The following is a 24,546-nucleotide window of genomic DNA, read 5'->3' as shown; positions in this document are numbered from 1 at the left end:
TTTAAAGTCGGTCATGATGGAACATTTTCTCTTATATATATGGGCTGTATTTTTCCAGTGATCCTAGATTAATTTCTTTTAGAAGGGGTCCCAGAGTCTTGAAAATTTTTTTATAGGGCCTACTGGTGTAAACATTTTCTGAAAGGTTGCTGTTGATGATTTATCGCCAAATTAAGACTGCTTTCCACAAACTATGACTATCCCAAGGTGCTGAAATCAACACATTTTTACTGCAATTTGTATTTATAAATACCCCATATCAGGTGCTTACCAACTAAATGAAGGGCAGTAGGACACAATGAAAACAAATTTCACACGTCTTTGAAAAAGAGCTCTCCTAAAGCACCAAACACATCAGAATTGTATCCTGCTGGCATTTAGTTAAAGCAGAACTAAACCAAAAATAAAAAACACACCTTTAATCCCACAGATATCCGTCAGGTTTCTTTGTTTGGGTCCCGCGTCATCCCGGTATCTGTCTTTCAGCTGGACTGGCACCGACATCTTCTCTCTTCTTCCGCGTTCTTCTTCCTATGTCACTGATCTCACACTGCCCAGGTGCAAGATCAGGTGACGTAGATGGGAAAAAAGACTGACGGTCAAACTGTGCATGCGCGAGATCAGCAATTTTTTTTCTTCCATTATTGATAGGGTTCCTTCTGTGCATGCCAATATCAGGACATGCGCAGGAGCAGTCAAATGCCTCCCAGGATGCATGGCGTAGGAATCTTGTGAGGCTTTGCGCTCGCTTCGGTGATCAAGACAGAAAGGGGAGCTGCGTCACCTTTAAAAAAAAAAAAAAAATAATAAAATGTTTCCTTTACATATAAGGGCTGTCTACCCTTTTATGTAAAGTGAAAATGTTGAGTTTAGGTACGCTTTAGAAAGGAAAAGTTAGCAGCATTAGGGTTTGCCATTTTTCTTTTACAGTTTGTCACATTAATCTACATCACCTATTTTTTGTACAATCATAATTTGACATAAATAAAGTGCTGAAGAGGTTTTGTTACTGAATCTTTATCTAAGGAGAAATCCAAACATCAGTTAATATTACTTAGGGGGCAATATTTAGTGCACCAATTGTTTGACTTAGTCTTTCACCTAAACTGAGCAGCAGAAAAAAGCTGCCAAGACAATTGCTTGTGTGCTTTATAAGCCTAAAACAGCAGGAAACTATTTGTAAACATACTTGGTATATGGCGTTTCCGTATCACAGAGAACATTCTAGGAACTCAAATCCCAAGGAATAAATACAGCATAGTGTAAAAAAAACCTAGCTTAGGCAAGGTTACTTTTAGATCACAGAATATCATTTTATACCATAAAATATATGTTCAATGCTGTGCAGATCATTTTTGCATCTTATGCTGTTATGACATCAATGAGCTTTTTGTTTTCTACTTCTCATTATTATAGAACTGCTCTAAGGCTCTACACTAGGAACAGGATACCTGCCAGTGGTGACAGCTTGTAAACAAAAGTTTGCTTCTCAAACTCACGCTAAACTGCAGCTTCTTGCCAAGTGACAATTTTACAACACTGCTCTAATTGTCAATTGGCGAGCCATAGTTAAGGGAATGATACGCTTACAAAAACTGCAAAGCCCAAGTTGTCATATGCTGATGGTCTCAAGTCTCTCCGAATTACCTGGAACATAATAGAAAAAAGGAAGTGTATAATGACTTTTGGTACACCCTGTATTAGAAACAAACCCCAGTCCAGTCACTAATTCTTTAAACCTTGATAAAGGGAACATATCCAAAGCTCCAAAACAACATCGCAACCTCAACAAATCTAGTCCGCTTTATTGCTTAAACAAATCACTTGTACATCACCTGTTGTTGTTGTAAGGCCCTGGTCAGCACCAGTCCCCACCAGACACCAGACCCCCAATCTAACATCGCAGTCTGCACCTATAGCAGCCCCCGCTCAGCTGTGGGAGACTGGTTGCGTCTCCCAGCACACGGTTGCCCCCAGGACTTACTGCGCAAAGGATAGTGTCTGGAAATGGGCTGGCAGCAACCCGGGAGCCCACAGATAAAGCAGTACCAAGATTCCAATAGAGACAAGTCCAGAATATAGAGCAGAGGTCAAACACAGAATATCCGTCCACCAAACGAAGTAGACAATGACAAAAGACAAGCAGAATCCGGGTTACAGGCAAAGGTCAGTCCGAGCAGCATAAACTGGCAATGTCAGAAACAGGCAAGGTCAGCAACAGTAAATCAGACGATAAATCTCCAGCACAGATTGGCCCACCTATACACTACAACAGGGACTGGTGACTGGGAGCAGAGGGGCTATAAAGTCCCGGCAGCCAATAGCAGTGCAGGACTGAGCCAGGAGCTGATCAACCTCTCCTTCAGCTGTGCACAGCCTAACAATGGATGCTGGGGATGCCAAAAAACCATCAGGCTGCACAGCTAAAGAGAAGCAGAGGCTGCTGATATCCCAGTCCTCCTGGCTGCCGCAATTGACATTGCTGGACAGAACAGACAGTGTTTATTACTACGATGGTGCACAGCACGGAGTCGCCGGACAGATGAGCATTTCCTAACAGTTGTTTATGTTGATGTCTGCATCCTCCTTAGGGAAGATTTCCCTCATTTTACATACCTGAAGTAAAGGTAAATCATTTCCATGGGAAAGTGCATGGCAATACTGACTGACCTTTTTAGGTAGAGTGTTTAAAACTTTGTCAAATTTTTACTGTTTGCATTTTGCTCACTTTCTGTTACTGTGGTCACCAATGCAAAGCTCCCCAACAAGAACCAGGGCAGCAATAAATATTGCATAAAACTTTTGCCTTTTCCCTACTCATTTCATAACTATCATATATATTCTGACTGTAAGTCACAAATCCTAAAAAAGGTGAAACACAGGACCAATAAGTGGTGAACAGTAATATTATTTGTACATATATATATATATAAGAGAAAAGATAAAGATTATACCAGACTGATTGCATTATGCTCTGACGGCATTCATGCTCCTATATTTTAATACTCCAACCAAAGTATTTAATGTGACTAATATGTCTTTAAAATAATATAAATATTACAAACAACTGATTCATTGAAAAAATACAGTTTATTGGCTTTTAAGTCATAATTCTATCTTTCTGGTGTTGAAAGGTAGGACAATAATAGAATGAACTTCATAAACAGTATTTATTATTTATATGTTTTTTTTCCTGTAGTGACATTTATAGTATCCGGTAAAGAAATGTTCACTTTTAGGACAAATAAAGTTTTATCTTCTGTGCCAGATTACAAATCAACATACCATGCCACCTAGTGGCCAGGTGTAAAATTGGAAAAAGCATAACTTGGTTAAAGCATGGAGGCAGCTGCCTAACTCCAATAACACATTGCTTAAAAACAGCTTCATTGCAGAGGATCAGAATATGTCCCAATAAATTCTACCAGAAAAACAAACTCCTTTTCTTAGACACGCTCAGATAAATAGACAGCTGCTCGGCATCCGGCTTGTATAAAAGTCTTCAGCACCAAATAGGCTGGAGCCTGCAGGGAAAAGAAGTATTACATTGTCAGTGGCATCGGCAGACTGTTAATGTCTTTTATCTATTCCTTTGAAGTTTGAAGACTCAAAAGTGTTAAGCTATTTTTTACATAGATGTAAACTTAGTTCCTATGGCATGAAATCACACCAGATAGCAATTGCCTGAGAATAAGAGGTAACATTAACTTCCCTGGCGGTATGAATATTTTGTATTTTTAAATGTCAAATTGGTACATTTAAAAATACTTCTAATTTTAAATTTCCCAACAGTCCCCCCCCCGACACACGCCGCCCACACACATTTTATACCCGGCCAGCATCTGCATCCCCTAGCCTTGCGTCTCCAACACTCACACGCCAGGAGACACAGATGCCGGGCATCGCCAAAGGGATGAAGATGCTGGCCAGGCATCACCAAGTGGACCTAGACTGTGGACCGGCATTGCTGGAGGACACCGCAGGCTTGTGAGGATCCGGTAAGCCCTCAATTCAACCCCGAGTGTGGATCGGGGTTAGCACAATTTTACCCTGAGCCACACTCGGGAATACTGCCAGGGGGTTTATTATGCCATACATAAAGTTCAGTCTTTACCGCTGCGGTAAATGCAGAAGAGGAGGGGCTACTTCCACTTTAAACTTCTTGTCTGGGCCAATAGAGCACTTTAAAAAAAGGATACGGCACCATCTAGTGGTAGCCCAACAAAAGTGAACAAAACTTAAAGCAGAGCTAAACTAAAAACAAAAAAAAAAAAATCAAACTTACATTATATCCCGCAGATCCTTCCATGGCACTTGTCCTTCTTATGATCCAGTAAAGCATTGTCCTGAGACTCCTCTTCCAGTCCACGACTATTTTCTGCTTCTCTTCCGGTTTTCTTGCTCTGTCACTGTGCAGGTGTGAGATCGAGTGACGTAGCCGCAGTGAAGGGGGAAAAAAAAAAAAAAAAAGAGTCGCTCTCACTGCACATGCGTGAGATCGGGATCTCTTTCCCCTTGGAGGAAAAGATGCCCCTTCTGCGCATGCCCGACAGTAGGGCATGCGCAGAAGGAGCAGCCAGAGACTCTGTGCTCCCATTAAGTCTTGAGCGCCACAGCAAGCAAAATTTAAAGGGGCGGTGCTGCACCTTTTTTTGGTTTATTGGTTAGTGTTAGCAGTGTTAGAAGCTCTGATGCATAATTTTGGAATTTTCTGGTAGTGCTTTTACATAGTTACAAATAAAGGGTTTCTCTTCAAAACCTCTTAATAAACAACAATTTATAATTAGCTAAATTGTATATATTTAAATTATTTACATCTAAATTAGGGAAATGTTTTGAGGTTTTATTAACTTTTTAAAACTGCAGGTATTTTTAATTGTTGCTTCAGAAGTTATTAACCCGCTTCAGTTCCTGCACCTGTGTACCCCTTTTAAAGTAGAACAAACTTTTCTTCTCTCACTTTTATTAGCGTTTGTTTAAAGGAAATAATATTGTTCTTTATAACCCCCTGGTTCCAGTATGAATTCTTTTCAAATGTTAAAATTTTCTAATGTATTGATCGCCGCCCCATATTTTAGATATAGTATATTGTACTTAAACTGGAATTAAATGTTTTTCTTTCTCCAAATGTTATTCTCATTTAAGCCAAAAACAAAAAATCCTATGGATTCACTTACTTTGAACGACTACTTGCTAAATGCTGGTATGCTATTTGATCTTTTTCAATAAATACATGACCAAATATAATCATTTTGGTTTCATTGGATTAACTAGATTTTTTTTATCTACTTTTAGGACTTGTCTGAAAATCGGAGTTTATCGCTTCTATGAAAACAACGGGATGTCAGGATTCTGAAAGAAGCCAAACTGGTTTACAGAAAAACGCTTACCAGTTCTGCGTCATGTTCCAGCCCTGTATCATGATGTTCCATTTCTTCATCCCGAAACTTTTTTATTGTCTATTGTAAAAGATAAAAAGTTAACATATGTTAATTATTCAGGAGTGATATAGCAAGCTGGGAGAGATTAGCTGCCCTTGGCTATCTGCAGCAATGATTCCTCATTTCAAGTGCATACATGATCCATACATCCTAGTAATGCAGATATTACACTTGCAGCGGAACTAAATCCAAAATAAAAAAACACACTTACCTTTAATCCCGCACATCCATCGGGAAGTTACTTCATTTGGGTTCTGCGTTGTCCCGGAACCCATCTTCGGGCATCAACATCTTTTTCTGTTTTTTTTCCGGGTTCTTCTTCCTGCGTAACCCAATCTTGCACTGCGCTGGCAATTTTTTTCCATTAATGAAAGGGCTCCTAATGAAAGAGTAGCCAAGAGCCTCCTGGGATGTGTTATGTTGGTATCCCAGGAGTCTTTGCACTCCCATTCTGTCAGAAAGGAGAGGTGCTGCACCATTTTCTTTTTTTGTTTTTTTTTTTTTAAAAAAGGGTGTTGCACTTAAAAAAAAAAAAAAAAAAAAAAAAAAATGTTTACATTTTTTACTTTAAATAAAAGGGTTGCCCACACTAGTAGACAAGTAAAATGTTTGGGTTTAGGTCCGCTTCAAGCCATGTATACATACTTTCTAACTGTTGTCTAAAGATAATGATTCTCACTACATTGTCAGATAATTGTGCAGCAAAACACCAAAATCCTCATACTAAATGGTTGTACAATCAAACTGTAATGTATGCAGCATACTTTACAACATTTAAAACAGCAGGCGCTTGAATTGATTTTTATCCAACATACTGTTTCCAAATGATCTGCAGACCTTTTCACCTTCTTTTTGATAAAATGTTGTTTATTGGCCTGCAGGATAATTGCACATTTTTTTTGCGTATCCTGTCACCCATTCCAGTACAACTGTCCTGCAATATTGGGCAGGAAAGTCAGGCTAACCAGTATATATTCTCCCTTCATTCCTCAGAGTTTAGCAACATGAAAACCTGACTAGACACGTCAGCAAAAAAACGCTAATACTGGACCATGTGTAAACTTTATAGCTCAGGCAGAGGATGAATTTAAAGCTGCAAATTACAAAAATCAATAGATATTTGGTGTATTATTTTTTTTACAACTTGATTTAAATGTTCATACACTTTAAAAACAACATAATGAAATTCCATATTACAACCTGTAGTAATTCTTTGTGCTTTTCAGGATCTCTTTCCATAAGAGTTCTGATTTGATTGTTATAGTGATTTGATATAGTCTCTTCTACAGCCACTGTACAAGCCATTGCACCATTCTTCCCCAGCAGAGCTGTACCAGCACCTGAGAGGGGAAAGATGTGATAATCCATGAACACATACTGTACATTCAGAACATAAGTATAAAAAGACATCAAACCATAAAGCAGAAATAGCATACCTAGAACAAATCCAGCCACATTCCAAAATGGCAGAAGTATGGTAGGCCGGACCCTGTTTGCAACCATTAGCTCAGTAAACGTTTTCAAATGAACTTTCTCCTGATTCCACATATGCTGTAAAACATAATTGAAATAACAAAGTGGTAAATTGTAACTGACACAATTATAGATACAAAGAATATATTACCCTTTAATCAAATCAATTAATAAATCATTTAGATGTATACATCACATCAGGAACATTTCTTTGTGTATGATCAACCAGAAGATGACACCTTATATATTATCTCCAAATTAAACTGAATTCTGTTGCACCTTGTTTAGAGTCTTCCTACAGCCAAATGTTGATTTCATTTTGGTTTAGGTGGGGCAGGGATAGATGCTCTGCCAGATGTTTAATCTCTGTCTGTGTTCCCAATGGGGCACCTCAATTTACCTCCCTGGTGATATGAATACTAAGTATTTTTAAATGAAAAAACAGTACATTTAAAAATACTTATTATTTTAAATTTCATGCCTGGTCCCGCCCACACTCGTGAGCAGATGCCCGGCCAGCATCTGCTTCCCCTAGCCTCGCGTCCCCAATGGTCACACACCAAGGACGCAGATGCCGGCTGGGCACCGCCAGGTTACAAAAATGCCCAGCCAGCATAGCCAGGGGAAAGAAGAAGCTGGGCATCACTGGAGGACACCACAGGCATCACTGGAGGATGCCGCTGGAACGTGGGAACCAGGTAGGAGTTTTAAACTCACTGGCAATTCTAACTGGAGTGTGGCTTGGGGTTACCGCTTTTGGTATAGAAAATTCACCCCGAGCCACACTCGGGAATACCACCAGGGATGTTTAAATTGATTCTGAAGTTAACCCGCTTGATAATGAGATTTGTAACATGATACCTAGGAATGCTAGATGCCCGATTGGTATGCTGACCCTCCAGCTTCAATAACTTCACCGACCGTGAACAAGTATGCAGATTATAAATAAGTCTAATTACAGTCTGATCTGGGTTAAAAAATGGAATTCTCAATTTGTGGAATCCAAAAGGTGTGATAGCCAAATAATGAGTATTTTCACAAGAAGTATTCAGTAGTGCCAGCCTCCATGTTTATTCCAATAAATGTTTCCTTAAAAAATTAATATTATTATTACTATTATTTTAGTTGCTGTTTTGCAGTCAAACTGCATAAAGAAAACGATATAACTTTTACGTTCTTAAAACTGTAAAAAGCTATTCTGTGCCAGCAGCACACTGGAGATCTGGCCTGTTCAACATTTCTTATACAGGGTGAAACCGACCAGCACACCCCCTGCACAATACTCTGGAACAATTATGTCTCTGAGCGGCACTTTGATTGTAGATTGGTGCATAGGATATGTCAGTCCACTGTGCTGCATATAGGAGCTGATGGGGCAATGATGTTTACCTGTTTTCCAATATAACAATTACCTGTAGGTAATGTTCACACTAACAATGAGGTTGCAAAGCGGGTTCTGCTTACTTGTGCCACTAAACCACTGCCTGACCCAAAACAGGCCCTTCAAAAAAGAATAGAGGCAATATTGTCCTGTACAGTACAGATCACTGCCACCCATCGATCCAGGAAGGAATTTCTTTCCCCTGTTGCAAACTGTACCAGAGTTTTTTCGCCTTCCTGTGGACCAACTATGTCCATAGGGTTTTATACCTAGGATATGTTTATTTTCCTAGTGGTTGAACTTGATGGACTTGATGGTCTTTTATCAACCTGATTGTCATGTCTGCAGATACTGTTTTTTTTTTAAAACTACCACTGCGGTGTGAGTGGGGTCCATGCTGGATTGTTTGATCCCGATGCAGGTCTAAACTTAGCATCTTAAGTACTGATGAAGAGGGTGAGTGTCCCCAAACCACACAAGACTACTGTTGAGAGTCGAGCCCTTTGAGTTAGTATATTATACAGAAAGGAGAGAAGAGCAGAGGATTCAATATGGCTCAAACGTTTATATGTGATTGTACAAGGTATATACAATAGTAGAACAAAGATGAATTATTTATAAAAAGAACACAGACCATGTGCATGACCCTCAATAATTTAGAGCGTAACAAGGCTTTACTATACAAAATGCAACTGACTTGATCCTAACGGGAGTTAAAATATACTGATTGAACTAGATGCCGAGTCCTGACGCATTTCGCTGGTTTAGGTCTCTTTGGGGGACTAATGAGAAACCAATGACAATACTATTCGGTTGTAAAGGATGACTTGACGATGATGAGGCAGTTGACAAAAGAAAGAAACAGTGTGTATTTAAAGTGAAGAGCCTGGTAGAACAGTATTTGTTTACCGCAGGAAGGAGTAAACAATTTGGCTGACCAAAACTACCATTAGGATCTCATAGGTGACATAGTATTTTTAAATCATGAGCCAGAATGCAGCGAAAGTCTTTCCTGGTGGTCTCCAATCTGTGTATAGACTCTAGAGATTTATACAAAGTTGGAGACTGATTTATTAAAGTTCTTCAAGGCAGGAGAGAATACACTTTTATCAATGAAGCTGGTTGATCCAGCAAACCTGGAATGGATCAGGTCCAGAATTGAAAACATTTGCTAACAAATAGCTTAACTTTTAGGAAATCCATTCCAGGTTAGTTGGATTACCCAGCTTCACTGATGAAAGTGTATTCTCTCCAGCCTTGGAGAACTTTATTAAATCAGCGTCAATGTGAGGGAGAAAGGAAGATAGCTGTCCAAATATCAGCATGATGTGTAGAATCTTAAGGAAATCCTAAAAATGAAAATTATCCTGAAAAGCAATCTGTAAATCTACAAACCTGAATGATAGGTCCTACAGATGATCTGCCCAAAACGGCCATTTGCCCAGCATAGATACGATTTGCTCCATATTCTCCAGCGTGATCCACTCTTATTACTCGATCCAGCAAAGCTTTATCTCCATCATCTGTGTGGACTCTTGAGCTGCACTGTCTGGCTGGTACCATATACACTGGTAGGCAGCATTGTCGCTTTCCACCTTTAAAGTTAAAGAACAATGAAGGTTAGGATAGTTTTAAGTAAAGCTTTGGTATAAGGGCTGCCAGATGTGTTCACATTCCATTTGTAAAGATAGGTCAAACACAAAGTAAATATTCTATGAATTTTGGTGAATGTTTTTTTTTTAGTTTATTGATCCTGGTGTTCTAGCTGAACTCCACTGAATTCTATAAAAAAAACAATCAAGTTTTGAACATTTTTGTGTTCTCTTCCCTTTTTCAGTGAAAACACACTTTTAAACCTTTGGGGTAGAAGATAAATCTTCAACAGACTTGGAACATTGAGTGCATCATATGGTAATAAAATAAATCACACTTACCTTTAATCCCGCAGATCTGGGTGGTTTCTTCGTTTGGGTCCCACGTCATCCTGGTATCAATCTTTGGCCGGGCAGGGAGGAAGCGCCTGGCGCCAACATGGGGCATTATCACCCATATCTAATATTCACAATTCATCAACACTATGTTGTCAAGTTCTATTAAAACAAGCTTTACCAGCAGAAGAACATCTGGATTTGCCACGTTCACCCAACATTCAGCTTTAAGAACATTGGATCTGCACCATTCACACAACCTAATGTGACCTAATGCACAAATGATGCTTGTTTGGAAGAAATAAAAAAAAAAACAATTTAATTGAACAAATCACTATGGGAATGTTTTTTTTTTAAGTATACATCTACAGTAAATATCTGAAATAAACCGTTAAACATTTATAAATACAATATATCCCTTAAAAGTAATTTAAATATTTACAAAATACCCATAAGCATTTAACATAGATTAAAATAAAACATCTCTAAATATAAATGACTGAAATAAAAAAAAAAATTTGAAGTGGAAGTAAACTAAAAACAAAGAAATCACACTTACCTTCCCACAATCTGGTCCCACGTTGTCCTCTTTGTCCCGATCTTCTTGCTCTGTCACCCGATCTTGCACTGTGCAGGTGTGAGATTGGATGACTTAGCCACTGGGAAGGGGAAAAAACAAAAGAGAGCATATCTCACTGTGCATGTGTGAAATCAACATCTCTTTCCCCTTGGTGAAAAAAAAGCCCCTTCTGCGCATGCGTGAGATAAGGACAAGCACAGAATCAGCAGCCAGAGCCTCCCGCGATGCGTGATGTAGGTAGAGGAGGCTCTGTGCTCCCATTAAGTCTTGACTGCTGCGGCTTTAATAAATAAATAAAATAAAAACCTAAATTCTAAATAAATAAACTTAACAAATAAATGAAATAAAATAAATCTTAAGATATCAAAACTAATATTAGTAATATGTTCCAAAAAAAAAAAAAAAAAAGAACCGCTTGCAACTCAAATTACCAAAACTGCACCAGTTCACAAAAAGGACATTGTGGAATTGGAGAGAGTGCAGAGAAGGGCAACTAAACTAATAAAAGGAATGGAGGAGCTCCGCTATGAGGAGAGATTAGCTGAACTGAATCTATTCTCCCTTGAGAAGAGACTTTTGAGGGGGGATATGATCACTCTAAACAAATTCATAAAATTCATAAACTGTCCATATAGAGAACTCTCTTCCCCATTACTCACTTTGAGATCATTACAAAGCACAAGGGGGCGCTCTTTGCACCTGGAGGAAAAGAAGTTTAAGCTTCGGATAAGGAAGGGATTCTTCATTGTAAGGTCTGTGAAAATGTGGAATCGGCTCCCTCAGGAAGTAGTTTCAGCAACTACTATAGATTGCTTTAAGAAAATGCTGGATGATTTCTAGAAGCACAGAATATAACTGGGGATTTAAAGTAAAGATAACAGAGACTGTTGATCCAGGGAACATCCGATTGCCTCATGGAATCAGGAAGGAATTTTTTTACCTTTTGAAGCAAATTGTACCAGGGTTTTTTTTTTGCCTTCCTCAAGATCAACTATGTCTTATAGGGTTTTATATCTGGGATATGTTTATTTCCCTAGTGGTTGTACTTGATGGATTTATGTCTTTTTTTCAACCTGACCTACTATGTAACTATGCCCATTTATTACCAAATCTTCATGTTTACATTCATCTGAAACTAAGACTACTGCCTGAGCTCATTATCGGACGAGAATCATCTGGAGTGTGTAGAGCGCTCATCCTCCTGGCGGATCCACAGACAACGTATGAGAAACAATGGTAATGGAAGTGAAGGGGGAAGAGCACAGTGGGGTGCCGCGCTGTCGCTCTCCCCTCTCTATAGAGCAGAATGGCGCTGTATGTACAACACTCATTCATGCATTGTGCAGTCTTTTGTCATTGGAAGGGATCGTGAAAGTTATTTTCCATTGACAATTATTATACGTGTGTACGTTGCCTAAGTTACCAATGCTGGAAAATTTGTGGAGTTTGTAGAATGAAGTTTGTAAATAGAAAAGTTTTGATAAAGATATTACACAACAGAGTGAGCTAGTTCCATAATACAGCCCTGTATAGGCTGTGACCATCCCATAGAGACATGTCCTCCTGTACCTGATATCACCCGGAGACCGGAGCACAACTGCCGCATCCCAAGCACCGCAGCCCTGTCCATAACACGACCTCTGTCAAACCCTGTCACTGTTTGTCGCCTTTCTCTGACATCATCAGCCATGAGACCGCTACTAGGATACCACTGACGCTAAAATACCTGAAACTAATGGTCACTAGGGGGTCTGCAGTACAGGCGACATTTTGTTGTAGCCTAATGACAAGAAAGGTATAATATTTATAAAACTTTATATGTCAGGGAACCTTTACTTAAAATATAAAATAAATAAAATATAACATAAGTGGTGTAACCTGTCTATGATAGGACTAGTTAAAAATTTGCGGCATTTATAAGTAGAATGTACACAGAGCTCCACACCCATCATGGTTGCTATGACAGCAGATACAACATTCACCAATAGGGGTCAGTGACAGCAGACATGGCATGCCGAATCCCCTGCAGCGATGTTATTCCAGCAGTGGCTGCAAGGCTGTGAGTTGGATAAAGAGCTTTATTATTATTATTGTTATTATTATTATTATTATTATTATTAATAATAGTTGTTATTTTTTTTATTAATAATAATATTATTATGTTAATGTTGTGTGGGCTCAGGATTTGTAATATAATAATAACAGTAGCTTAAAGAGGAACTAAACTTAAAAGTCCCACAAAACAAAAAAATCTACTTACCTTCAATCCTGCAGAGCAGTTGTTCGGTCCAGAGGTCTCTTCCATCGGGTCCCACGTTATCCCGGCATCTGTCCCTAAGCTGGCACTCCAGGCGCCGCCATCTTCTCCTCTTCTTCCGGGTTCTTCATCCTACGTCACCGGACCCAAGCTCGAGATCAGGTGATGTAGATGGGAAAAAAAATTTTTTCCCCTTTTCACGGAAAAGGCTCCTTCTGTGCATGCCTGAGAAGCTTGGGCATTTGCAAGAGCCCCCAAGAGCCTCTGGGGACCGATCGAGAATTAAGGGACGGTGCTACACCCTTTTTTTTTTTAAAAAATAATAAAAAATAATAATAAAAAAATTAAAATAAATACATTTTTTTACTTTAAATAAAAAGGTTGTCTGCCCTTTTATGTAAAGTCAAAATTCTGAGTTTAGGTACGCTTTAATTTCTTGAATGGGAGACCTAATTTCACAATTCCAAACACAATTTTTTCTTTTTGACATTTTTTAGGTACCTTTTACCCTTTTACTCCGTACATCTTTACATATTTTATTCATTTACACTAAAAACAATCATTATAAAACATAAAGCTGTTATACACAGATTACATTTATACCATGGTTTACTCCATTATTATTATTACTAATATTATTAATAATAATACAGGATTTAAATAGCGCCAACATATTACGCTGTACATTAAATAGGGGTTGTAAATGACAGACAGATACAGACAGTGACACAGGAGGAGGGGAGGACCCTGCCCCGAAGAGCTTACAATCTAGGAGGTGGGGGAAGTAACACACAATACTTCATGAAGTTACATCATGTACATTTTTTGGATATTTAGTGTTTTTGCACATTAAAGCGAACCTAAACTCAGACTTTTTTCTTTATATAAAAGAGTAGACAACCCTTTTATTTATTTTTGCAAATTGGCGTAGTGATCAGGACTTAATGGGAGCGCAGATCCTCTCGGTATACCTACGTCACACATCCCGGGAGGCTCTTGGCTGCTCCTCCTGCACATGCTCTGATCTAAGGCACACGCAGATTGAGCCCTTTCATCAATAAAATAAAAAATTGCCGTTCTCACGCATGCGCAGTGCAAGATCGGGTGAGGCAGGAAGAAGAAGAGAGAAGTAGATGTCGGTACCCGGTGCTCCCTCTGTGCTGGGGCTGAAGACTGATACCGGACGACGCGGGACCCGATAGAAGAAACCTCCCGATAGACAGACTGATCCGCGGGATTGGAGGTAAGTGTGTTATTTTTGGTTTTGGGTTTACTTCGCTTTAAATTCTTTGTCCTTTTCACCCAAAGTCTTCCTCAGAAGGACTTATTGTTTCTTCTGTATACATCAACATTTCTGCGTTCTATATACAAAAATAAACAGATTTTCCTGTATTAAGCTGTATTGGAATCCTTTAGTTGTACCAAATGATTGATTCATTATTCAAGCTTTGCTCATAACCAAAACCATACCCCAATGTTTATTTATAAAGCTTGGTTAATTATTCAAACAATTAAGGATGTAAGATTGGGTGACGTAGCCTTGTAAAGGGGGAAAAAGAGAGACAATCTCATTGCGCATGCGTGAAATTGGAATCTCTTTCCCCTTGGAGGAAAGAATTCCCCTTCTGGAGATCAGGGCATGCACAGGAGGAGCAGCTAGATCCCCCGGATGTGTGACGTAAGTATCACGGGGGGCTCTGCACTCACATTAAGTCTTGATGGCCGCAGCTGTTGCACGTAAAGAAAAAAATTGGAGGGAGCAATTACAGACCCAATAAAATGGGGTTCAGTTACCAGTTGGCAATCTAGATAAAAGCACCTTAGAGTCTGAGAAGTGCAGACAATTCGATGAAATAAAGTTTTGAAATGAACGTTATCTATAACCCTGACTTCTCCCGTTCTCATTATGTCATTGACCTTAGATATCCAAAGTGAAAGCGTTGGGGAAGTATTTGTCTTCCAATAAAGAAAAGAATCATTTGCTTGGCAGCTGCCAATAAGAAGCAATGGAGAACCTATACCTGGGAGGACACAGATCCTGATAACATAGAAAGCAAGGCTGCCTCAGGTGTGGGCTGGATGGGGGTGTCATAAAACTCAGAACATTATTATATTATCAATAAGCAGGATTTATATAGCGCCAACATACTACCCAGTGCTGTACAATAAATAGAGGTTGGAAATGACAGACAGATACAGACAGTGACACAGGAGGAGGAGAGGACCCTGCCCCGAAGAGCTTACAATCTAGAAAGTAGGGGAAGTATATGGGGAGATATGTAGTGATGGCTAAGTAGTGAGGGTTTAGGAGACAGAGGATGAGTAGGTGAGGTTGAAGCCTTTGGTTTGGAGGGCTTTTTTAAATGAGCAGAAAGTAGGAGCAAGCCGTAAAGGATGAGGAAGACCATTCCAGAGAGTCGGGGCAGCTCTAGGAAAGTCTTGGAGCCATGCATGTGAGGAGGTTATGAGTGAGGAAGTCAATAGTACATAGAACATATAGCAAAAATGTCTAACCAAAATTACTGATTTAAAGGACAGTGCCACCAAATATGTAGATATGAGCCCTCCTTCACACCTCCAGCAGGAATGTGTTGTTGACAGAAATATATGGCTATATATAAGTCTGGGCAGGTCTGGGAGAAGACACAATGTGATAACTAAGACAAAATATGTCTGCGTACTGCAGTAGCTGCAGCTACTGCCTCGAATGTTTGCTTAAAGTTGACCTAAACTCAAAAAACAAAAAGTCACTAGGAGGTAGCTAATTGACAAAAGAGATATGCAATGTCTCCTTTCTCCAAAAAACAAAGCCCTGGCTCCTGGTGACATTTTGTTTTATTGCTACATTGTACGGCGCATGCACCAATGGTAGCGGTACCACACGGAGAGCTAGCTGCCAGGGGCAGTTTAACTCCTAAGTCCACCATAGGGGTAATGTCTTAATTGGTGCGTGTGCTGTGCATACCTACTCACTATGGCAAAAACAAACCAATGGGTATAGTCCCACTTTGGGTTCTTTTTATAATTTATTCCCCTGTACAATCATCTGAAATTTGCTGACTCCACAACTTCTTGTTTCAGTTCCTATTAAAACAATGACTCGTCCTGCCACCTAGAGGCCAATCATCAAAAGTGCAACTGTCACTATAGGAAATGCTGTGTAAGCGAAAATCATGAATAAATTTAGAGTGATTTGTCAAGGGAATCATTTATAAATAGAGCCCATAAAGAATACATAAGTGCAGCTGCAAGGTGCAATAACTCGTGAAATGGCAATACAGTAAATAGATAATGTGACGGAAACCTCAAAGTGCAAATTCAAACTGGATGATGGGTGAACCTTTTCTTTCCTGGAATCTTTTCAGAGGCACAAACTGCATTTGTATCATAGATCCGCTGACTAAAGAAAATACTGACAGCAATGTTTTTATATTGCAATGCACCAGTCTGTAAGATTTTGGGGAATGAACAAGCTGTGATGCTTTTGCCAACAGCAAACTCCACATATATGCAAACACAGAGTGCAAAGATACAACTGTTCTGCCTGTGCTGCATGACCCAATTGGATCCATTGTACCTAAAAATGGACCTATTTTAAAGTGGACCTTTCAGTAAAAAGATATGGAAGCTGCTAGTGCTGATGTAGGTCATACAACCCTTTATGATATCTCGTATTTGGGTGCACGGACCTTCTGTAATAGCTTGCGGAGCACTGCTTTATTTAATAATTAATAACCATCCTAAAATACTTTTGTATATATTGTATATAATTGCCTAATGTTTTTCAATTACAGAAAATATTATGTTGATGTAGAGAGAAAAGAAGTTGGTTTTAATTTATCCCTACATCCAAATGATACAAAGGAAAAATATAGAATGTATGAAGTAAGTAAAACATAAAAACGTGCACTAGACAATGTAAATTTGAATCCTCAAAGCATTTAGTGTTAAATGTGTTTCTTTATTTATAAGAACATTTCTCTGTTTACAGCCCCATACAGACATCAAATGGATTTCAGATGATAATGATCTTTTGTGATCATTTCCAATGACAGATGAATGAACATGCAGGACAAATTAATATTAATAATATAATACAGGATTTATATAGCGCCAACATATTACGCAGCGCTGTACATTAAATAGGGGTTGCAAATGACAAACAAATACAGACAGTGACACAGGAGGAGGAGAGGACCCTGTCCCGAAGAGCTTACAATCTAAACAAATCAACAGGTTCACTTTGTAACTGCCACCCGCTGTGTTTAGTTTCGAAATCACCGTCCCCTTTGCTTGTTTGTTCAATCACCATTCAATCACCAAGGGCAGTACTGGCCATAACTATGGATCTCCTCACCTCCACCCACATGTCAGTGTCTGCAGTGCTCAACCCAGAAATTTTTTAAGCCGGGTGGGAAGAAATTGTAGGTGGGTGGCAGCCCCTGTATTGTGACCAAACTCTTTAGTAACTACCCAAAAACAGCCGGGTGGGTGCTGAAAAGTGCCGGGTGGTGCACCCAGCTAAAAGGGCCTGGGGAGAACCCTGGTCTGGGTCTAGTGGTTAGCTGTCCATGCCGAGTACTGCTTAGTAGAGACAGAGATACAAAATACTACATATATAGTACACTATCATTGCCTGTGACAAGACTAAGGGGTGTTTACTGTTTAATAACTAACACAATTATCATCAGGCAGGTAACCGTACATTGCATCAAACAATCAAGAATCATTTTTTGGAAAAGCAAATGGAGGCCGCCCTTCGACATTACAAAGGAAAGAACAAAGTGGAAACAAAACAAGAAAGAAAGAGAAACGTACAAAGAAAAATAAGAAAGAATATGTCAGCCTTAACCATGTCTGTAAGTTATAGTTTTAACTATATCAGCTTCAAGGTACAAAACCGTAAGTAAGATGTCTTAGCAGTCAGATTTTTTTACTAACATCTGATCTTCATGAATATTTTAGACCGTAAAATTTGAATTTTTTTTTTATTTTTATCATTACCTATTGCTTTTATGACATCCACTGTGTTTTATCTACTGAGCTCCCTAAAATTTGTAAGATGTGAAGAACAATCTAAAAATGGTATCATTAGCACTTCTTATATAACAGAGACCAAAAGAATGGCTACAATTAACATCAAAAGTTTGTTTTTTGACTAAATGAATTGTAAAAAGTTATATCTATTACTGCTCTGAGTCCTTTATATTGTTTGTTCATTTCAATTGTTAATTCTTTTTTTCACTAATATGTATTTTAAATATGTTTTTTTACAGGACCATTTTACAAATAGTGTTTCCTCAAGCAGCATAAACCAAAAACGGTAATAAATTCCTGTTATCATGACATGTCTCCTTCCTATACAACTGCCAGTGTGATTTGATACAAAGAACAACTACAGCATTTGAACCAAAAGCCAAGTACAGACTTGCAGATTTGCTGCCATCTTTGCACCTAACTGCCCAAATCATTCAACATCCCAAATGGTATTTGATTGGTCAGAAGCCCCAAAACAGTACTACACACAGGTGTATGAGATTTTGCCCTTGTTATCAGCTGGTATAGATCATGTATGCACATGATACAACTTGCATGCTTTCAATTATTATTATAATAGAGAAGAGGAGTGCTAATCAAGAAATCTCTAACAGTCAATTTCTTGCCTTATACCCTGATATATTCGATGAAGATAAATAAAAAGAAGAAAGAGAGCCAGGGTAATTACTAAGCAGCACTGTATCGCAGAGAAAAAATTATATTATACCGTGTAACAATAATTCCTACAAATAGAATTTCCATACAACAATAATCCTAGAGGTTATTAACAAGTAACTTGTTGAATGTTTACCCCGGCTGAATTGCCTGAGAGAGGGTTTGTAGACCTGTTTAAGTTAGTCTAGTTAAACAGGTCTACAAAACCCTCCCTCACGCAATTCAGCAGGGTGAACATTCAACAATTTACCTGTTAATAACATCTAGGATTATTGTTGTATGGAAATTCCATTTGTAGAAATTATTGTTACACTGTATATAATTTTTTCCCTTTAATACACTGCCGCTTAGTAAATACCCTGACTCTCTTTCTTCCTTTTATTTATCATCAATTAATTTTTAATCAATACATCTAACATACAACAGATTTCTGTTTTCATACATTTTTATTAGTTTTTCAAGAAATGGGTGAGACATAAAATAAAAAACATTTAAAGTACATAAATCGCATGAATACAATGCTCAAAATATAAAAACAGTTCAGAATACAAAATACTGAAAACAATACAAAAAACAACAGGAACACATTAAGGGGGGAGTTCCAATCCAATATACTTTATGGATCCAGAATAGAGTCTCTGATTGACGATGAGGTAAAGTTCCAACATTAAGAGGAGGTATATTATAGTAGTCCATCATTCTGCTGCCAGTAACCTGGGGTATATCAGGTGGTGCCTGACGTTATACTTTAACACAAAATCACAGACATCACACATAGGGGTGGGGAACAAGGGAGGGGGGAGGGGGGTGCAGCTAGGGTAATTCAAAAGTCATAGTGCAAATTCTGTAATTTGTTAATAAGTACCAATCAAAATCAGGTGGCAAATAATGTGTAATCCAAGGTTCCCATATTTTCTGGAATTTATAATGCTTGTCATGTAAGGTGGCTGACATTTTCCCATTGGTTGGATACCAGGACAGCCGTCCAAAAAAAAAAAAAAAAAAGCCTAAGCTTGCAGCTTACCCACATACCACAACTAAAATATACATCCAAATTGATATCGGTCTCACTATCAAATCACTTACAAGTAGCAATTTGGTATCATAAGGCTCTTAATGCGGTAAAAAGCCCCAGCAATAATACTAAGTCTTCCCTCACCCCCGAGGAAGCCCGGTTTGGGCGAAACGCATCGGGTGGGACACCTTACCCCCATCGCTAACCTAGTATGATACTAAACTATATTGCTATTTTTTGCGAAACTAGTGGTTATATGTTCGCCTAGGATTCATTTATAGAGACATAGCTCCTAACCCTTTAAATTATGTTGTTGGAACAGAGGTAAATTTAACTCTGGTTGCCCTTCAAAAGCCTGGCTTTCCCTCCCTCCTCTTCTTCTTAATCAATACATCTAACATACAACAGATTTCTGTTTTCATACATTTTTATTAGTTTTTCAAGAAATGGGTGAGACATAAAATAAAAAACATTTAAAGTACATAAATCGCATGAATACAATGCTCAAAATATAAAAACAGTTCAGAATACAAAATACTGAAAACAATACAAAAAACATCAGGAACACATTAAGGGGGGAGTTCCAATCCAATATACTTTATGGATCCAGAATAGAGTCTCTGATTGACGATGAGGTAAAGTTCCAACATTAAGAGGAGGTATATTATAGTAGTCCATCATTCTGCTGCCAGTAACCTGGGGTATATCAGGTGGTGCCTGACGTTATACTTTAACACAAAATCACAGACATCACACATAGGGGTGGGGAACAAGGGAGGGGGGAGGGGGGTGCAGCTAGGGTAATTCAAAAGTCATAGTGCAAATTCTGTAATTTGTTAATAAGTACCAATCAAAATCAGGTGGCAAATAATGTGTAATCCAAGGTTCCCATATTTTCTGGAATTTATAATGCTTGTCATGTAAGGTGGCTGACATTTTCCCATTGGTTGGATACCAGGACAGCCGTCCAAAAAAAAAAAAAAAAAAGCCTAAGCTTGCAGCTTACCCACATACCACAACTAAAATATACATCCAAATTGATATCGGTCTCACTATCAAATCACTTACAAGTAGCAATTTGGTATCATAAGGCTCTTAATGCGGTAAAAAGCCCCAGCAATAATACTAAGTCTTCCCTCACCCCCGAGGAAGCCCGGTTTGGGCGAAACGCATCGGGTGGGACACCTTACCCCCATCGCTAACCTAGTATGATACTAAACTATATTGCTATTTTTTGCGAAACTAGTGGTTATATGTTCGCCTAGGATTCATTTATAGAGACATAGCTCCTAACCCTTTAAATTATGTTGTTGGAACAGAGGTAAATTTAACTCTGGTTGCCCTTCAAAAGCCTGGCTTTCCCTCCCTCCTCTTCTTCTCTTCCTCCCACAGATAAACAATTAAAATTTAATAAGGCTACATTAGTCTTTTGGTATAGATCTTCCCAGCATCGTGCATACACGCTGAAACACAGCAATCCAAAATCTGCTTATTTTTGGGCATTGCCACCAGATGTGAAGGAGTGTGCCCTTAACTGAACACCCTCTAAACACATTCCGGAGGAAGTGGATGAAAATCACAACAGATTTTTACCCAAAAAGTCTCTTAAATTGGTCAGTTTCTGGACTCTGTAATCCAATTGTTTCATTTGAATGAACATTTTAGTGGTAGTGAAATTCTGTATGTATATATATATATGTACTAACAGCTAACAAAGTTTTATTATCTACCAAATTTGTTCCAGCTAACAAAGTTTTATTATCTACCAAATTTGTTCAAGCTCTGGATACAGAATATGCACCCTGTCTTTTATGTTCTTTACTGTGTAATGTCATAGAGTTCAGTACTTTTCAGTAGATTTCAGTAGTAGAAAACAGAAAATGCTTGCAAAATTAAGAAATAGTAGATGGTAATCTTTACATATAGATAATTCTTCCTTGAATTTATGTACTAAGGGACTGCAATTATTCCTCTAGGTAAAAACAGAGCTAGGACTAGCTGATAAAATTGTGGTGGAGTAGGAGATACATTTGATAGTCTTACATTTTCTAAAATTAAAAATTAGTGGTTATGAAGTATTACCTGAAATGTGCTTGCAGCTACAGAGGTTAGTTAGTACTTGTAAAACTGGTTTACTGCTTTGTTAGGATATATGTATGTATATATATATGTCCAAAGCATGATTGCCATTCCACTTTAAATCAGGCCCATTTAGACAACTTACCATTGGAAGTCCCTGTACTAATAGGAAAGGTGAGTGTCCTCCCATCACTAAAAAGTGTCTTTGAGAGCCAGGCAAAGAGAGAGAAAAGCAGGTTTTTTATGTTCAGGTGTTTTTATATTTAGATATGCAAGTTATATACAAAGAACAAAGCATATATAAATTCTTTGTAGACAAGGACCATCTGTGTTGCTTTCAATATTTTGAGAGTGATAGGTACTGTGCTATACAGTTTACAACTGCCTAATTCAAAATAAAGTATAGAGATCTACTGGCAGAACATGATCCCGAGTTCCGACGCGTTTCGCTGGTTTAGGCTTCCTCAGGGGATTTGTTGGAAACCAGTAAAAGTACTATTGAGTTGTACGTAATAACTTGCCATTGGTGAGGCAGTTGAAAAGAGGAGGAGGTAATGTGTATATAAGGTGAGGAGCCTGGGAGAGGTGTAAATGTTCCGAAATTAGGTGACCGATAGCTACCAGTCCAGTCCACTTTATTTTGAATTAGGCAGTGGGCAACATATATGGTCCTTGTTTACAGAGAATTTATATATGTTTTGTTCTTTGAATAAGGGATTGTATAGGTTGCTTCTGTTGATCCCTGTGGTATTATCGGATTTGGTAATTTTTTGATGTAGAGTTCAAAAGGATGAATTAGAGAAAAAGCTACAGGGGAATCAGGAGACTTACCTTCCCAGAAGTGTCAGTTTGCTAGTGTGCTTCTCCAAGAGATTTCTTACGATTGGAGCTGCATTTCTCACTGCTGGCAGTGGGAAGTTCTTTTTTTACAATTATGCCTTCATTTAGTGTTAGAACATGCTCCATGTAGAGTCTATTTTCCCTAAAGTTTGGAGGTTACAGGTTGATGGTAAACTGTACTCTAAAGATATAATATATGAGCAGCTTAAAAATTGTGGTATATCTTCCAACAGTTGTGCTTCTTTTTTTATATAGACACCAGGATGTCCTTTACCACCTCTTCATCAACAAAAAGGTAAATTACACTCAACGAGCATCAGAATAATATATATATATATATATATATATATATATACATTTTTTTATTAATATTTGCTTTTCCTTGACAGAGAACGGTGTGAAAGCAGGAGCAGGGCAATCTTTTCCCTCTGCATGTGTTAAGATACCAACTTGCGGACAAGGACCCCCTTCCATCAAAGAGTCATCAACTCTGAATGAGGTGAGGCACATGCATTGGGCCTGATTTATTAAAGCTCTCCAAGATTGTAGAGGATACACTTTCATCAGTGAAGCTGGGTGATTTAGCAAACCTGGAATGGATCTGGTCCAGGACTGAAAACATTTGCTAACAAAGCAAATTACTTTTACGAAATCCATTCCAGATTTGCTGGATCACCCAGCTTAACCAATGAAAATGTATTGTCTCCAGTCTTGGAGAGCTTTAATAAATCAGGGCCAATGTGTAGGTACGGTGAAGTGGTTGCAGGACTCACTGAGCTTTGTCCCTATCAAAACAAATGTTTAAAAAAAATAGTGCACAGCAAGTCAGACAGAGTCTGGAAACAGATAAGTTTTTCCACATTTAGAATCCAAACATGACTAGAAACTATTTGCTTTAAACAGTGTCAACAGTGTCAGTGTCAAAACCACCAAGTCCAGTATTTTCCCCTAATATATGTATTATCATCAGAAAGCTCCCAGATTTAGAAGTCTTAACAGCGGGCTTCTGAGCAGACCTTCAGCCCCTTGTCACATGATCTGGTGGCCAAAATGGTCAGAGAGGAACTTCTTTTTGGTTTCTTGCAGACAAAATGTAGAGTTACTAAATATCTGTTCATTAAGCAAAGTAATGATCACTTAGTAAGGAAAATTTCACTTAGCTTAGTGATTCCGGCGAAGCTGTGCTGACTTGAGCTATCTAATCATATGCAAGCAAATATCATGTTATTTTTTTTTTCATTGCACCTACAACCTTTTTTATAACCTAGAAAAAACATAAAAGGCAAAAAAAATGGCTTGATATGAAAAAGTTTGGTGTATAGTCACAATATTTGGTTTAACGCAAAATATCAAACAAAAAATATCTACATGCTTTTTAACTACAGAGTTGCACAAGACCTCTTCCACACTTCCAGTTGTTTCAGTTATCTGCACAAATAAAGTAAGGTTATGACTTTTACATTTTAAAAATAACAAGAAAGCATTGCAGATACAAGGCATCAAGAAAAATATATACATGTGCAGTATGCCTACTGCCTTTTTCAATATTCCAATAGGCACATTTTTTTTAGAAAATTAATCAGGGCTTAGATTAACCTCCTGGGCGTTACACTGATGTCTAGATTTCTGTACCAAAAGTACACTGTTTTTCATGAAATTTTATTTTTAAATTGTAGACCTGTAACTTACAGAAATATCATGAATATAAAAAATGTTTGAAACACACAATCATGTAAAAAAAAAAATTACTTTTATTAAAATAAATAAAAGACACAAAAATCAGCTTAAACAAGAATACATAAATAAATGAAAAATACTGAAAATGTGATAATTCGGTATA

General features: G+C 38.2%; 1 protein-coding gene and 1 long non-coding RNA gene across 2 annotated transcripts; one reads left to right on the top strand and one right to left on the bottom strand.

Moving 5' to 3' along the window:
* Positions 1-3,071: 3,071 nt before the first annotated feature.
* Positions 3,072-12,526, bottom strand: COQ7 (coenzyme Q7, hydroxylase). The gene is made up of 6 exons (XM_072418959.1): positions 12,373-12,526; positions 9,691-9,890; positions 6,878-6,992; positions 6,642-6,781; positions 5,391-5,459; positions 3,072-3,524 (listed from the first exon to the last, which is right to left on the bottom strand). The coding sequence occupies exons 1-6, from the start codon at positions 12,491-12,493 to the stop codon at positions 3,447-3,449; spliced, it is 723 nt and encodes a 240-aa protein (XP_072275060.1). The 5' UTR covers positions 12,494-12,526; the 3' UTR covers positions 3,072-3,446.
* Positions 12,527-12,787: 261 nt separating this feature from the next.
* Positions 12,788-18,492, top strand: LOC140335942 (uncharacterized). Its single transcript, XR_011921778.1, has 4 exons — positions 12,788-12,862; positions 16,855-16,945; positions 17,752-17,919; positions 18,337-18,492. It is a non-coding gene; the product is annotated as an uncharacterized lncRNA (long non-coding RNA).
* Positions 18,493-24,546: the final 6,054 nt, after the last annotated feature.

Source organism: Pyxicephalus adspersus, chromosome 7 (assembly GCF_032062135.1).
Source record: "Pyxicephalus adspersus chromosome 7, UCB_Pads_2.0, whole genome shotgun sequence".
NCBI lineage: Eukaryota > Metazoa > Chordata > Amphibia > Anura > Pyxicephalidae > Pyxicephalus > Pyxicephalus adspersus.
The sequence above is the reverse complement of the archived record's forward strand: the minus strand, read 5'-3'. Positions and strand labels throughout refer to the sequence as shown.